At 36.9% G+C, this 15,632-nt stretch overlaps 2 protein-coding genes across 4 annotated transcripts in view; one reads left to right on the forward strand and one right to left on the reverse strand.

Annotated features, from left to right (window-relative positions):
* The window catches only part of SNX7 (sorting nexin 7), a 29,044-nt gene extending 21,700 nt beyond the window's left edge, over positions 1-7,344 (forward strand). Inside the window, exon 9 of the mRNA XM_051803383.1 lies at positions 6,950-7,344. Coding sequence (XP_051659343.1) covers positions 6,950-7,030 — 81 coding nt within the window. The 3' untranslated portion in view covers positions 7,031-7,344. The remainder of the gene's footprint in view (positions 1-6,949) is intronic.
* The window catches only part of PLPPR5 (phospholipid phosphatase related 5), a 161,331-nt gene that overhangs the window by 16,117 nt on the left and 129,582 nt on the right, over positions 1-15,632 (reverse strand). The window contains exons 8-9 of one of the 3 annotated variants that reach the window (XR_007907153.1): positions 10,672-10,760; positions 1,791-2,069 (exon numbers count right to left, since the gene is read on the reverse strand). Coding sequence is in view for 1 of the 3 variants with exons in the window: in XM_051803673.1 (XP_051659633.1) it covers positions 10,737-10,760 (24 nt within the window). In the remaining 2 variants the exon portion in view is untranslated. Of the gene's footprint in view, positions 1-1,790; positions 2,070-10,446; positions 10,761-15,632 lie in introns of those variants that run through there. The other 2 variants (XR_007907156.1, XM_051803673.1) reach the window with 2 other exon arrangements.

The raw sequence follows: 15,632 nt of genomic DNA on the forward strand, positions 1-15,632 counted from the left end.
CTTCCAGTCCTGTAATCCGAACTTTTTATGGATCACCCATTAGCCAATGGCAGTGCCCTGATTTTACAAATCATTTTGTAAAATGTAATTGAAAAGACAGAGCTCTTGATCATCAAGTCTAATTAATTAACATGTGGTCTGTGAGATGCATGGACATTGACAATCTGTTGTTACATATTAAGATCAAAATATTTTCTGAAATCAGACAGCAAGCTTTTGGCATCCTCTCACATTGTCTTCAGTTATTGATGGTTCTGACTTCTATAGCAGCAATATGTATGATAAAACAGTGCTGAATATATTGGAATATTTTGTTTATGAATGATTAGCTAAAACACAAAAATAATTATTTGTTTCTTTTTCCTGTCTAGAAATGCTTTTTGCTGAATCAGAAGTTTAATTCAGAACACCAAAGCTCATACTGTACATGAAATTATTATTTTAGCCACAAACTGCAGAAAAAGATTCAGCTATTTCTGTAACTGTTGGTAGTTCTTCTTAAATAGCCTCTGAAATACTGGACAAATTGGTTTATACTGAGACATGATTCTTTGTGCTTTTCTTAAATATTGAAATCTGCATAAAATGGGTTTACTGTTACATCTCAGTAGATCTACATTTTAGAAAAAAACGCCTTATCTTACTGCAGCAGTTGCACTAATAAACAACACTGTGCTAACTGTATCACTCCTTGCTTGCAACATGAGGGCTTACCAATATCTCTCTGTTTTATCAGAAAATCATTATTTTAATCCTGACATTCAAGAGAATATGATAAAATTAACATTTCGATTGGGAGTTTTGATCTAAAATACCCATTTATCTGAGACCTGTGATTAATGCTGATGGTTAACTATTGGAGAAGTGATTACTGATTACTGTCAGAGGCCTTTATATTAAAAATTACATGTGTGCAATGCACTCCTGAAAGGAGCAGGAAAATAAGCTCTGGCATCTGCTCCAGCTGTTTGGAAGTGAAACTTCAGGAAGGGAATCTCAGAAATCCGGGAAGGAGAATATTATTTTTATGCTTGCAGTAGGAAACAAAATCCTGCCTTAAGGGCTTGAGTCTAACTCATTAAACTTATGCACAAACACAGTTCCTGTTACAGTGTTTTTCTCTTTTCAGTCATTACTTGCATCATTAACATTCTTTCACATGTCTGAAGTTACTCATTCAGACTTTTGATGCACCATTTGATGCTTACTAAGCCTGTTCTTGCTGTAGCATCCCTTTTCTTTTTCCCAAAGCACATTCTGTGCATTTTCCCAGGCACCATGGATGCCATGGATGTGATTCAGGAGTCATTCCTGTTAGTGGTCATTATCTGCATCCCTTAATTTTCTGAGAACTACAGTGATGAGAGATAGCCATCTATTTTCTGATGGCTTTTGCAGCAGAGAATCCAGTCCTTCAAGACTGTATAAAACTCAAGCCAGTGTGATCAAATACAACATAGCAATGTGTCAAAGTACACTAGAATTTCTAAAATGTTATTTCCTCTTGGTCAAAATATGGGAAAAGAGTATGACCTTATATTTATTTGGGGTTTTCCATAATTGTAGTTGCCTAAGGATTCTGCTATCAAATTATCAAGCATCATTTAGATGTTAAGAGTATTTCATAAAAGAGTATGTCTCCCTTAAGCTGAATTAATGTTCACATTAATTAAGTGCTACTTTAAAGCATTACTTGTAATTGTATTTCTCTGGCTTTACTAATTCAAAACAAGTAGAGTTATTCCTGTAGCCTTCCAGTTTATTCACTATCTCTATTTAATATGCTTGAATAAGAAATGTTGCTTTGTTTCTACAGCCATGAAATCACCAATCTGTGTCTCTCAATGCTGTGGTAACAAAGACAACAAATGAAAGCCCAGTGTTGCAAATTTTCAGGGTGCTCCTGTGCAGACCTATAAAAATGAAAGATTTCCTGTGATAATGTACATGCTTAATTATATTTAAATATGTCATTTAGTAGCCAAGAATTACCATGACTGACCAATCATTTGCCATTCCTGTAGCTGGTCTCAAGAGTTCATAGAGCTCTCTACTTCCTTTTCTTTGCTCTGGAAAAGATTTGAATCCCTTCTTAAGTCTACCTGTATTCCACAAAGGCTTAAAGCCAAAAAAATATTGTAATAATAATAACTGTAAATGCATTGCTAAAATAGGGGGGATTTTCTGAAACTATGTAAAAAGGCTTTGATTTTTAAAAGTTCAGAACTTTACTTCTATTTGTGAACTAAATAGCATTGATTTGTTTGCCTTACAGAGAAAAGTTCTTGAATGCAGCATGAGTTAACACTGTACTGTTTATTTTATTCCTTTTCCTGATGCCTTAGGCATGACACTATTGTCGGACACCTTAGTCCAGAAGAGTTATCTGCCAAACAGCTGGAATCACAAACTGTCCACAGGGTGGAGCTTACCAGCTGAGAAAGCTGATTGTCACCATGAGTATTTTCATTAATTTAGGTATAGATATTCTATGCAGCATTACAAAAACCAAAATACAAAGTTGTTGGTGGTGCTGGTAGTATTGTTTAGGTAGCACATTTGAAATGTAACTGGTGCAAACTAGTGAAAAACCAGGCAGTGCTGAACTCTGGTTTCAAAGAGCAAAACCGATTAAACATATGCTAAATTCTTTTTTTTTTCCTCATGTGTTTACTATAGTCACTAGGACATTTACAGCACTGAAGAAAAAGAAATACTTCAATTTTTCTCAGCAAAGAACTTTGTTAACCTATTCTGTTCAGGAAGAACACCAGAACAAGTGGCAGCTCAATCCAAAGATAACTAGACATTATAATTCCAGGAAATATATGAGTTTGGTTTTCCACTGCTCATGAGATGCTCTAGTAAATGCAGAAAGATTGGTGGTTTTTCTTAATGTAGGATGATAGTTAGTTTTGGCATTGAGAGAACATGGTTTTTGTTGAGCAGGGATAAACCTTTGTTTTAAAGTGTAGTGTCTAATTTTATCTATCTCATGTCAAACTAATCCTGTTAAACCTTTCCAGCTTAATCAGATAAAAAGCTAAAGGTACCTCTGATATAGTCAGATTCACGTTGGTATTGACATACCTTAATCTTCTCCAAAAATATAAATGGTTTCCTGATTGTCTTAAATATCTCAAGCATAATTCAGTCTATTTCTGTGACCTACATTGTTGTATAGACATAAATTGATCCAAAAGGTTCACTAGGGCAAAACTATACTCAGTCCCCATTACAGCAACTTCCCTTATGTACCTCTCGGTCTAGTAAAAGCTGTAGAAAAATAGATGAGATTTGTTGCTTGCCCTAGAGGCCTCTGTAATGATGCATTAACTAGTCATTTGGTTGCATAGCAGAGAGTTAGCTGCTCATGCATGTTGATCACATCCCACCTTAGCAATGCCTGGGAATTTAGATAACAAACTTCATGTGATTTTCAAAAGCTCCCACGTGGCTGAGCCCATTTGTCTTCTGTGCATGTCGCTTCAAAGACAGGCTCCATCTTTGAACCCTTATTCACTTCATCCATTACGATTTCTTTTAAATAATTTTAGGAAGACATTTTTTATAGTGGGAATGACTGTTTCCTTGCACCCAGAAATTATGAAAATATTTTCTGCCTTGGACACAAACAAGACTTCATTTTCATATTCTACTCCAAAAAATGCCATCATAAAGGGTATTTTTAAGGTATCGACCATTCATAACAGGGAACACACATGGCATGTGACACATTGCTTCTGCTAGCATCCTTACTACATATTCTGTTTTTATATCTCCTTTTTAGTTATATATGCAATTGTACTATATGAAAAACTTTCTGCTGTTTTTTTTCTAAGATTGATGTTGTAGAAAAGATACATGTCCTGCAGCAGTAATCGGAATATTTTAGGTAAAATAGCCTTATTTAAGCTCTTGCTATTTCATTTTGTGTATTTAGGCTTTTTTATTTCTTTCATTGGGCTTTTACAAGTAATTGGATTATGAATTTCAATCCTGTGCAAAGACATTTAATTTCCTCAGTTTGGATTTTCTGGTGGGTTTTTTTTCCTTTCTGTGTCCTTTGTGAAAACTGGCTGATCCTCTATTGAGATCTCTGTTTTCAGCCTCCCAGGAGAATGGAGTAGAATCATTCTGTAATAACGTTGAAGTATACATCACTAACAAAATGTCGTTTATGCAGTTCATGCTTCACAGTACGAAAAGCTTGAGCCTAAGGCACAGAGACCTAGTTTTGTTTTGGTATGGTTAATTATAAAACTTGTCAGCTGTAGCAGCACTGTGATGTCTGACAGTGAAATGAGCCACCTCTTACATTTTGAAAAATGTGCTTTGGTTATATAAACAGAGATGAATTAAAAACTGAATAACTTGTGTGAAAAAATGCTTTGCATCTTTGTCTGGAAAGACCTCAGTAGATTGTATCTCTCTGCTTAAGCAATATACTGTGATTGCATTTTAACATGTGCAGTTTGGCTCAGTGTTGCAAAGATAAGACAAAGTCATTTTTACAGTGCAGCCAGTGCTGATATATGTATTTTAACTCACATTACTGAAATTGCAGAATGACAAAACATGGAGTTACATGGTATAAATTAAACTGTGGTTCAGGAAAAAAATCTGTCATTGCCAACAAAAGACTCTTCAAGAAGAAGTGATGTTTTCTTGCCCTATATCTAGAAAAAGCCTAGGAAAACAGCTGTGCCTTGCAGCTCTCTAGGATGGTAACCCAGGCTGGGCTATAGCAAACAGCAATTGATGATTTTGAGTGCCACAGTGAAGACACGTTGCTGCCTCACTGACATTTTAAAACCAAGATGCCACATTCCAACTCAGGCATCTCAGATAGATTCAGCTGCCACAGTGTCACATGAAGTATGGGAGAATCTAATGATCAAACCTTAAAGGCTTTATACAAAAGGTCAAAAAGACCTTTTAAGTCAGAAACCAGTTTGCACCACTTGCAGTTCACTGTTCGTGCCAGCAGTATCTTCACTATTTCTCCCTGATGTACCATTTCAAAATAACATTTATTCAAAAAGTCAATGAAGAAAGCAGATTTCCACATGAATCTTATCCTGTTAGTCCTCTCTTTTCACAGTAATTCAAACATTAGATGTACTCTGAACAGCAGCATAATGTTGTGTGCAATAGCAGAAGTTAGTTGGGGCTTTTGTCAGAAAGATCAGAAAAGAAAGATTGAGGGGGTAGATTCAAGGTATTCATAGTCTAGGGGACAATATATGAGTAACAGGAATGATCTCTAACAGGGCTGATAACAACGAAAAACGTATGCAAGAATAAGCTCCCACATAATTTTACTTTGTGCTCTTTTAGTTCAGTTGGCCGTTTTAACCACTCTCGTTATCTTGCAGACCCACATCTACTTTCTTATGTCTTCAGAGACAAAACCATTGCTGACTTTTGTTTGCTTTTTCTTGTTACTTTTGTCACCCATAATTTTACGGGTATCCCTGGTTCTGCATCCTTCTATCGTCATGGATTCTCCCAGCTCCAGTCATCCTGTGTGTATTCTTTGTTTTGCTCTTTGAGCTTATACTTTAACATTATTCGTGACTATCAGATCCTCCCACTCATCAGCTTGCACATAGATATGGAGCTATACCAGGACCCAGGGTAATATGATTAAATCTGCATATTTAATGGCAGAGCTTGGAAGTCATTCACAAGAAATGTCTAACAGAGATAGGTGGCTGTAAGTTCAAGCAGCGTAATTTCCACATCTCCTAAGCAATGACAGATGGATGCTACATGTTCCACTGTAGCTGGGCTCAGCAAATTGCTGTGGCTTGAATAGCTTATGGCAAAAGATTTCAGTTACGAAATGATGCTGTTTTCAGGCTACTGATTTAATTCAAAGTTCAGATAAATGGAGTGTGCTATCCAGGTTTTAATATATATTTCCTGAGAAATTTCAGAAGACCTATTTATTGTGAATAATACAGATTCTTCATGAAAAAAACCTGTGTACACTAAGTAGTAAATAAGCTGCAGTGTCTAGAACAATAGATACAAATGTATAAGTCAAAATTTTGTTAGAACATTTCCATTTCAAGAGCTTTTTATCAACAGCATAAGAACAAGAAAATTATTGCGTGAATTTCCCTGCCCTGTTTTACTGATAGACTTGAAATAGTAGAAGCCTGGGGCTTTGTCAGCTCACTATGGGTTACCTAGTGATAGCCTTGCCATGGCTCTCAACATTAATCTATGATTTAGAATGGCTTGCCAAGCTGCCAACACTCATTTAAGCCAAATTGAACCGAAGTCATTTGGGGTTTTGTTTTTTTTTTAATTTTACTTGCTACAGTCTTGATTATTTAAATAAAAAAAAATAGTTTTTACAATGATAAATACATTTTTCCATGAGGAGAAGAGAAATGCCACTTGTTGTAAGGATGACAATTTCCCTACTCCCAGCCCCTGCCTTTCTGGTCCCATTTCTTTCCCATTACTCAGGGGAAAAAATGAATCCTCTCCTTATTTAGGAAAAAAATGGTTTCATTTAACTTGGAAGGCAAATTTGGTGTACAGTAGGAATCCACAGAGATTACAAGGGAACTGTGCCTGACAATGTGCTTTCTATTTGGAAGAGATCTTTGCCTGTAACTAAAGGGGAGATTAAAGAGGAGCATAATTAATGTTAGCATCTTCCATGCTACAACATACAATTACAATGCTCACACTGTGCGCTTGTCATTATGTAGAAGTGACCTTTACAGCTCACTCAGCATGTTAGCTAACATTTTGCATATCACTGAGCTGCCTAGGAAACCATATTTTGCTCTTACCATGGTCCCACAAAAGCAGCTTGTGACAATGTGTATGTATTCTGATTTTTTTTTTCTCTTCTTTTTCTCCTTGGCTAACAGTTTACAGAAATCTGTCTGCTGTACTCATATGTATGTGTTTGGTTTTTTTTAAGTGCCTTGCTACATGGGAGTCCTTCCTAGCATCTCAAACAGTGGATCTTCATGTGGGAGAAGATTCTGAAGACAGGCCTTGAGTAATATCTCTGCTTGATCTCTGCCTTCTCCATGCAGTTTCTCCCAACCAAAGTGCTTTATATGAGATCAAATACATTATTAAATTTAACTGCTAAAATCAGTGAAATGCAGAAAACCAGCTTATTGAACACTCAGGTATTCTAGTCCTGAAATACATTTTGAAACATGCTATATATTGCTTTTTATTGCTTAGCTCTGATTTTACATATTTTTATGCATTTGCATACAAGTGTTTTCATAAATATAGCATAATTTGGATATAAAGTATTTTAAATATGTAAAAATAGCTTCATTTTAATAAAAAGTTTAATAAGGAAAGTTTGTCATCATTCTGTATCCTAGTCTTTAAGAAGTATTTTGGTATTTTAGCATTCTTCTTATATTCTCTTTCTTGAGTAATTTCTTGTAGTTGTAAAATTACCTCATGTAGTTTTCAAGGACTAGGACTTTAGGATTACATTGATAGATCTTGCTGGTCACTTGATGGCAACATGGTACATAGAGACGCCAAACATGTACTGTAAGATTAATGATGTTTAAAGTATTGTTAGTTTAGTTTTTAGACTGCATACTTACATATCTATTAGACGTCTATTAGACATCTTCAATTTGACATTTTTTAAAGGATGAAGAAAAAACTGGCAGTTCATGAAACAGATTGTCTGTACAGTGATGACACAGCACTGATCCTACCAGCACAAGAGCTTCCATTTGGAGTTTGCAGGATGAAATCTTTTACTCCCATGGCTGACCCTCCTGTAATCCTTAACTTCTTCCCTCTTCAGATAGTCAGTGTGGAAGAGAAAGGGTTAAGAAAATAAAAGAGAGTTTTGCATTTGAAATTATTAGCTGATTCACTCATGCAATATGCATTGAAGTCTTCCAGTCATTCAATTATTCCACCCAAAAGGTTTTCCAGTCTGGACTTGTAGTTTCTGCAGTTTTATTCCCTTTGGCCTGAGCAGGCCGAAGGCTGAATGCGGAAAGAATGAGGTGCAGGAATGAGAGACAGTCTAATCAGGGCTCTGGTGTGGCAGAACAGGAGGGCCTCAGCCATCACCTGCACCTTTTGTGGTGGCATTTTGGGAGCTTGCTCTTGTCAGTCACCTCATGGCAGCAGGGGTCAATTCCAGAGCACACAGCGGCTGCTCTTGGGTGGCTATGGACCTGTCCAAGCTGGGAAAGTCTTTTGTGGTTTTGATTTTAAAAAATTTAGATTGCAAGTGAAACCTGGAATACCATTACGACCTTTTCAGCAACTCTCTCATGCTGCTCCCGTGAAGTAGTAATGAAAGCTCAGCCCTTTTTTTCTTTTTATCTATAAAATGGCAGTTAAGATGCTCCTGGAGTACTGCAGGAAGTATGCATCCCTCCCAGGGTGGACAACTCACAGTGGAGTCTGTGTTAGGAGGAAGGCAGTGTGGTGCCAAAGGGCTGTGCTACAGAGTGTCTTCTCCAGCTGTGCTGGCAGTGGATGCTTGCAGGAGCCAGGGAGGAACAACATGGCTGGACTGTGCTCTTTACCCACTGTATCCTTTCTGAAGATTTTTTTTTAACATCAGAGCTTCTATCAGTGAACTTAATAGGCTTTAATAGCTTTCCCTGTGCTTTCTTTTTTTCCATCTAAACTCATAGTATTTACAATGCTGAATGGATTCCACAACTTAACATGTAAGAGAAATCAATACATTTTGTGATTTCCTAAACCAGCTGCCCAATAACTTCTAGTGATGCCCTCTACTTGTTAAATTGTGAGAAGAGATGAGCAACTCTTTCCTATTTATCTTCCCTGTGCCATTCAAGAATTTACAGACCTCTAGTGTGTTTTCCAAGCACTGCTGCTTTCCCAGAGGAAAAGCCATAGCTTAATACCATATTGTACAAAAGCCATTTCACATCTGTGCTCATTGTTATTGCTATTCTCTGTATTTTCTAGTTCTGCTGCAACCAGTGTTCAAAATGCAGGCACACCAGAAATGTACACGTTGTCATAATTATGCTTTGATTTTTGTCATCATTCTTTCCCACTAATTTCTAATTTATGTTTTAAAGTACCACTGAATGCAGAGCTGCCATTCCATAGAACTGTCCACTAACATTAAGAGCTATTCTGAGGGTTACTGAATAATTTAATTTCCATCAGTGTGTATATATAGGAGAATTGGCTTTTCCCCAGTGAGCATTTATTTGCATTTATTAATACTCAATTTAGCCTGCTGTTTTTAGCTCCTAATCTCTCTGTGGTGTACAGTCCTATAAATGGGACTCCAGCAAGTCAAACAGCAGTAACACTCTGAATACCAGATAAACGAAAGTTCAAGAAATTGAGCTTGAACAGGCTTACCTGGAAGGATAGGAATGTTTCAACGTAACCAAAAATTAATACCATGTGGCTCATTTAGGCACCTCTAAGGACATGTACTGTCTGGTTAGCTGAAATGGGCAATGCCAGTGTGTGTTGGGTTGATTTTACCTGTATATTCTGCTGGAGCAGAACGTTGCTACCTGAGATCTTTGGAAATCAGAAGTGTTGGACATTTTGCATCCTTGGTAAAAACGCTCATTATGTTCATGATTTCTTTTTCAATTCTTTTCATCTTTAGCTAGGCCATAACTTATGGGGGAAAGACTTTAGCAGTCATACAGAGGCCTTCTTTTGACCATGTGTTTATTCTCCTGATTTTCTCTATCATCATGCAGTACCAAGATCCATTGTTAAGTACAATCAAACATTGTCCTTTTTGTGACATGCAAATACTTCTGCTACCTAACAGGGGAGCTGTCACCAGTGCAAATAGCTGATAGTAAAGGTAAAACACAGGTGGCTTGTGTGGGTAAGACATCAGTGTCTCTAAGCACTAAGTGATTTTATATGGTTGCCTGGTACAGACTCTGGTACATTATCTGCAGCAAGATGCACGTCTAGAGGAAAAGGAAATAAATGCGGACCCTGCTGGCCCCTGCTGCTGTCAGCCTACACCCAAAATAGTGACCTTTCAAAATGATTTGTGATTTATTGCCATTTTTTCATTTGCCTGATAGCTATGGGCAGGATTTCACTGATAGCATCACTAAAATAAGGATCATGCTGGCATAAATTAATCATGAAACCAACCTTCCAGCAGGAGCTTTGCAGGCCAGAAGGAATATCAAGTGGCTTTCTTTCATATGTCTAAATCACTTTAATATTACATATCTGCACTGCCCACTGTTTTGGACAAACAGTCCCTTCATGAAGAATGGATGAGGGCAGAGGTGTATGTAATAGGCTGCTCTGATGTGTTTTAAGTGTACTCAAAGAAAATGGCTAAATAAACCTTTTTCTATCAAATAAAGGAGCTCCTATCTGCTACCCAGGGGGACTGACTTGAGTGACTAGAGTGACTAGAGGATCCAACTGTACAGCCCTTGCAGAAAGCACTTGGGCAGCAAAACTTCCATAAAGCACTGCACAGCTTTCAGGTTTTTACTGTGTGAACCTGTTGTTACCCCACCATCATTTTTACTCTACTCCTGCCATTACTGTGGAGAGAGAAAAGCCTTATCTATTCAATCCCACAGAGGCACCTTATTGAATACGGTGTGATTAGAAGAAATGTTGGCCAATAGGGTGAACCATAAACTCCTTCAAGAAACCTACCATGTTGCTTTTCCAAGAGGCACCAATGTTTAGATGCAGCCCCTACTGCTGACAGTGGCTCTGCCTCACTGGCAGTAACTCACCCGAACCTAAAAGGGATAAACAAAAACTTTCAGTGGATTTGGGACTGAAAAGTGAAGGTACATCCTGGTTTAGGTAAAATACGTGATTAAAGAAATGCAGAACTGTCAAATTATGTTCTCATCTAAAATATAATTGGAAAAAATGTCAAAAAATATTGTATTCATTTTCCACAGGCAAAAAGTCATATTTGAGGTTTAATTTTTTTATCTAGACTGTGACATGAAACTGAATTTCCAGCAGGAATAATTCTTTTGATAATTGTATTGCTTAGAAGGTTAATTAAGGAATAAACATTATTATGTCTGCATTAATAATTAATGAAAAGTTGCCAGAAAGCCATTAACTGTTAAAGCCAAACTAAGAAACTCCCTTGGAATCACAGCAACATTGATTATGTGATGAAGACTCATTGTTTTTTAAATAATTGTTTTAACACTGTGGCATCTGAAAGAGCAACTGATCTGCCTTTTTGAATTAACTTTTTTAATCAAAAAAATAAGTAGCTGCAATGTTAGAATATGATTTGATTTTTTTTTTTCAAACATAAAACATCTCACCAGGCTCTTTCGCAAATGAAAACAAATAAGATGTTTATTTTTTTTATTTGTAGTCTGGAGTTGTGTTCATTTAAATAATAAATCAAGCTTTCACCAGGAGGTAAAAAAATAGTATGTAAAATGAGAGCTGAGCAAGATGCTCCCTACATGTTCAACTGTCACAAAGCTCCTTACTTCTACGTGGAGAAATGTTTTTTCACTCAGGCATGGCAATATTTGGCTGTCAGGTTAGAAGAGAAAGCCAGAGGTGGTCTGAACATCATCATCTCCTACCCAGGAGGCCTGCAGGAATTGCTTGGGCCCCACAAAGCTGGTACTAAGCCCTTCAAGCTGGCAGGGCCTACCAAAATGAGCAGCAGCTCACTGCGGTTGCAGAACCACTACTGCTTTGTCATCTCTTTTTGCTCCTTGATTCTTCAATATACACAGCATAAGAGTCCGAAGTTTCTGATAAAAGCAAAAGAGCTTTTATATAAGCTATTATATGAGGCTATGAAATAGAGTGGAAATTGAGAGCAATTATATTATGAACTGAAAAACTGTTACAAGAATTAAGTATCCTCTCCTACTCTTGTCCACCAGCAATACCTTTTGCAATAAACAAAACAACCTAGCAGACACTCAGCTGACATAAAAGCAAAGCTAAAGCAAGGTTAGAGAAAGATTTGTAACTGGGTTTGAAATAGCTAAGTTAGAATAGCTCTTTAGAGACTACGTGTTCATTCACTGATGGGACAGTACAAATTTTATAAGTGAATTAATTGTGACAGGTTAACATAGTAAAGTAAGTTGTTCAATATTTATTGGTGCCTTCCAGCATGTTGCTTTATTCCTATTATTGTACCTATTTTGTTACCATCTCATTGTAGGAAAGAAAATTAATGGAGAAATATAAAAGGGGAGGTGCAAAAGCAGAAAAAGCATCAAAATTATAATCAAAATTATAATCTTCTGTGATGATGATTGTACATTGTGGCATGCAGTTGTTAAAAGAATTTAAAAATATACAAATACAGTTGTGCCTCCTTTTGTCACATAGGGGTACAGCAAATTAAGAAATACACTTCTGCTAAAGGATGAACCTAGAACCCTTTATTTGTATTAGCCTTTTCTTCATATGTGAGTTTTTGCTGGAGCAGAGAGACACTCAGTGCAGATAATCATCAACCACACCCCGAATAACTAATACAGAATGGCAGTACTGGGTCAAACTGGCAAGTCTCAGCCAGGTTCTTATAACCAAGGTAAAAAAAGCCATGCTCTATCTGGTTAAAATGCAGAGATGCCAACAGAAGATGTTTATCTTTTTTTTCCCTTTCCATAGAGCTGTAAAACCACTTCTGACACTGGTTCCTGCTCACCCACTGAGCACCTTGACCAGGTTTAATAAGAGCTTTTATGGCCACATTAGGACAGGGTACACAGACCCCTGACAGAGGAGCTGGCAAAGAGCTGGCATGGAGAGCTGGGAGCCAGGCACATACCAGGGAAAGGGAACTGCCACTCTCTTAGCTACCCCTGTGCTGAGAGATGCTGAGGAGCAAAAGAAGGTACTGTATTTTGTCCTTTACTCAGATTCTGGGAGTGGTACAAAGATAACTGTCATCTGTCACTTGGATTGCAGTTTATATACAGATTTCAGAATACAGAAAATTAAAACATAGAACAGAAGGAAAAAATACCTTGGATACAATTAGAAGGATATTTGCTTTCATGGTTTAAATTATATTTAGCTTAGTTTTTAACCCTTAATTTTTAATGTTCCTGTTCCTACTTTATATGGCTTGCTACCTACACTGAGTGTATGTCTGAAGTTTGTGAGGGTTGCCATGGGATTTCTGGCTTCACTGCTTCGAAAGTCATTATCTGCAATTTGACAAAGCTGATCAACACTACTGCTGTATATGTTCATTTTTCCTTAGAAACATTGGTTTTATGGATGACCTTTATGGAAAACAATATTATTTCATCTCTGCTTTTTAATATGTCATCTCATTTATCAAATGTATTTATTCAGAACAAATAAACTGCAAGTCTGTGAAGACTTTCCTTTGTAGTCCCTCTCCAATAACACGGTTACAATGTTAGATTGTTCTAATTAATTGTCTGTGGTACAGCTATTTTATTTATTTATTTGTATTAATTTTAGTTTTAAAAAAATGGGAGATCAGTTCAAAGCAGAATTGAGTTCCCTGAGTAATTCTAACCATGCAAATCTATTTATATATTATTTGTATTTATATGTTTTTTTGGTTTGCTCATTCATTCTGGGATACACGAACATTCCCAATGTGATTGCTGACCACTCCATCACCATGCTGTGATCCAGAGTCCATGCAAATGAATGGAAAGACTAAAAGCTGCTCTGCTGTTCTAATACAAAGTCTCCCAATCTAGCAACATTCAAATTATTAATAGTATTTAAGGAAAATTTACTCATTGTAAAGAAACTAGAGCAGAAAACTATAATCAGTATCTTGACTTACCCTTATATTTGGTGGTGACCACAGTCTTTCTGCCATTTTTTTCTAAAAGGTTGGAGGGTGATTTTTTTTTTTGGGGGGGGGAACATTTTCCATTGTCTAATTTTAATTATCTCAGCTGTTTTTCAGCAGCTGCAACACGTGTTTAGAAGGGAAGCAATAAAATCTTAATTATAGGGCAGTGGAACAGCTACAAATGCATATTCTACTGCTACATGTTCTTCGGAAGAATGTAATCAATTCACACTGTTTTTGAATGATGTTTCATATTGTGATCTTGTAAACAGATCTTAAAATAGCCAGTTTATAAAGAAAGCTAAATCTCTATAATTAGGAGAGCTTTTCTTTTTTTCCCAATTAATCCTAAAAGAAAAGGTGGAGGCTGGAGGTACATCAGCTTTGATTTTGAACCCCCCACTGAAGTAAAAGAATGCTAATAATTTGAAAGTGGGTTTGGGGTATTTTTAAGAAAAATGTACAGCCATTAAACAACATACACAGCAACTAAATGTGGTATGTCAGAGATGAACTTAAAATGGTGTTTCTGTAATGCCACATCACCATGACTTTGTTCATATAATGATCAGTGACACATTGTTTTGGGTTTCAGTAAGAAAACAAGAAAACAGAGTTGACAGAATTCAGCATTTTCCAAATTCATTTTGTACCATATCATTTAACAAGTGGCTAGTGGCTTCTGATCCACACTGTGAGGTCCTGTTGAAAGCTCAAATCTCTTGTGAATTGAATTATAATTATGGGTTTTAAACATGCCACCAACTGAGGGTGTTAATGTACCATCCACAAAAAAACTCACCTGATGTTTCATTACAACAGATTTTGAGAACAGTTACAAATCCCTTGCTATGGAGACGGAACTATAGTATATTCAGAGCATATTTCATCCTTTGTAGGGAACTTTGAAGAAGCTGGGATTAATGGATAAATCATAGTTGTAACAACTCTATTCCAGTCTCTATAGCAAAGTAATTAATGTTGCCTAGTGAAAAAACCCAAATTCTAAAGTATCGCGAGTTTTACTTTTAAAGTCCAATGGAATTACACTAGCCCTTTGCTCATCCATTTTGCAGAGACATAGCCACTGAACACAGGGGCTGAACATTCATGAACATGGAACAGCTCTACCCACAAGCCAAACTGGCACAAAGATGCCACTGAACTTTGGATTAATGAGGCACAGCTCCATTTTAGACTGTAAGTCCCTCTCTCCTTTGCCACTTGCCAGCAAACCTGAGCACAGCTGTCAAAAAGCTGATCAACAAGCTTGGAGTTTCCATATTTGCTACATATGAGTGTCATTTTGTGTAGCAAGTGCTTCTCATCATGGTCTCCCATGTCATCAAACTTCTGATGAGGCTCCCTGTCCATCTTATTTAACACTTCCTTGCAAGGATAACTTCATAAGTACGTTAATGACCAGGGAAAGAAAGTATGTCTATTTGGGGAATACTGTGTCTTTTTAAACCATAAATGATGTTCTCAAGTGAATAGAACCAAAACTATTAGAATAAACTATAAATTGTTTTGCCCAGTGTCTGCAAGTTGTGTAGGACACAGTCATATCCCCACCCTGTGGCAGAGGGCAAGAAAAGCTTCTCACTTTTCTAAGTCTTCAACAAAATACACATAGTAGGAAGGAGAAAGACTGTCAAGTCTCTTGGCCTTTTCTGTTCTTAAGTTTTATCATGTACTTCTGCAGCATATGGGTATAACTAATTACATTTTCTGAGCAGATGTGCAAGAGATGGATTGATATGCCAAGGTTGGTAAATGTCCAATGAAGAGGCGACTGGTGTGCCCATGACAGATTTTGTAA

This window comes from Manacus candei, unplaced genomic scaffold, assembly GCF_025592945.1.
Source record: "Manacus candei isolate 608988 ecotype Guabito, Panama unplaced genomic scaffold, ASM2559294v1 h1tg000005l, whole genome shotgun sequence".
NCBI lineage: Eukaryota > Metazoa > Chordata > Aves > Passeriformes > Pipridae > Manacus > Manacus candei.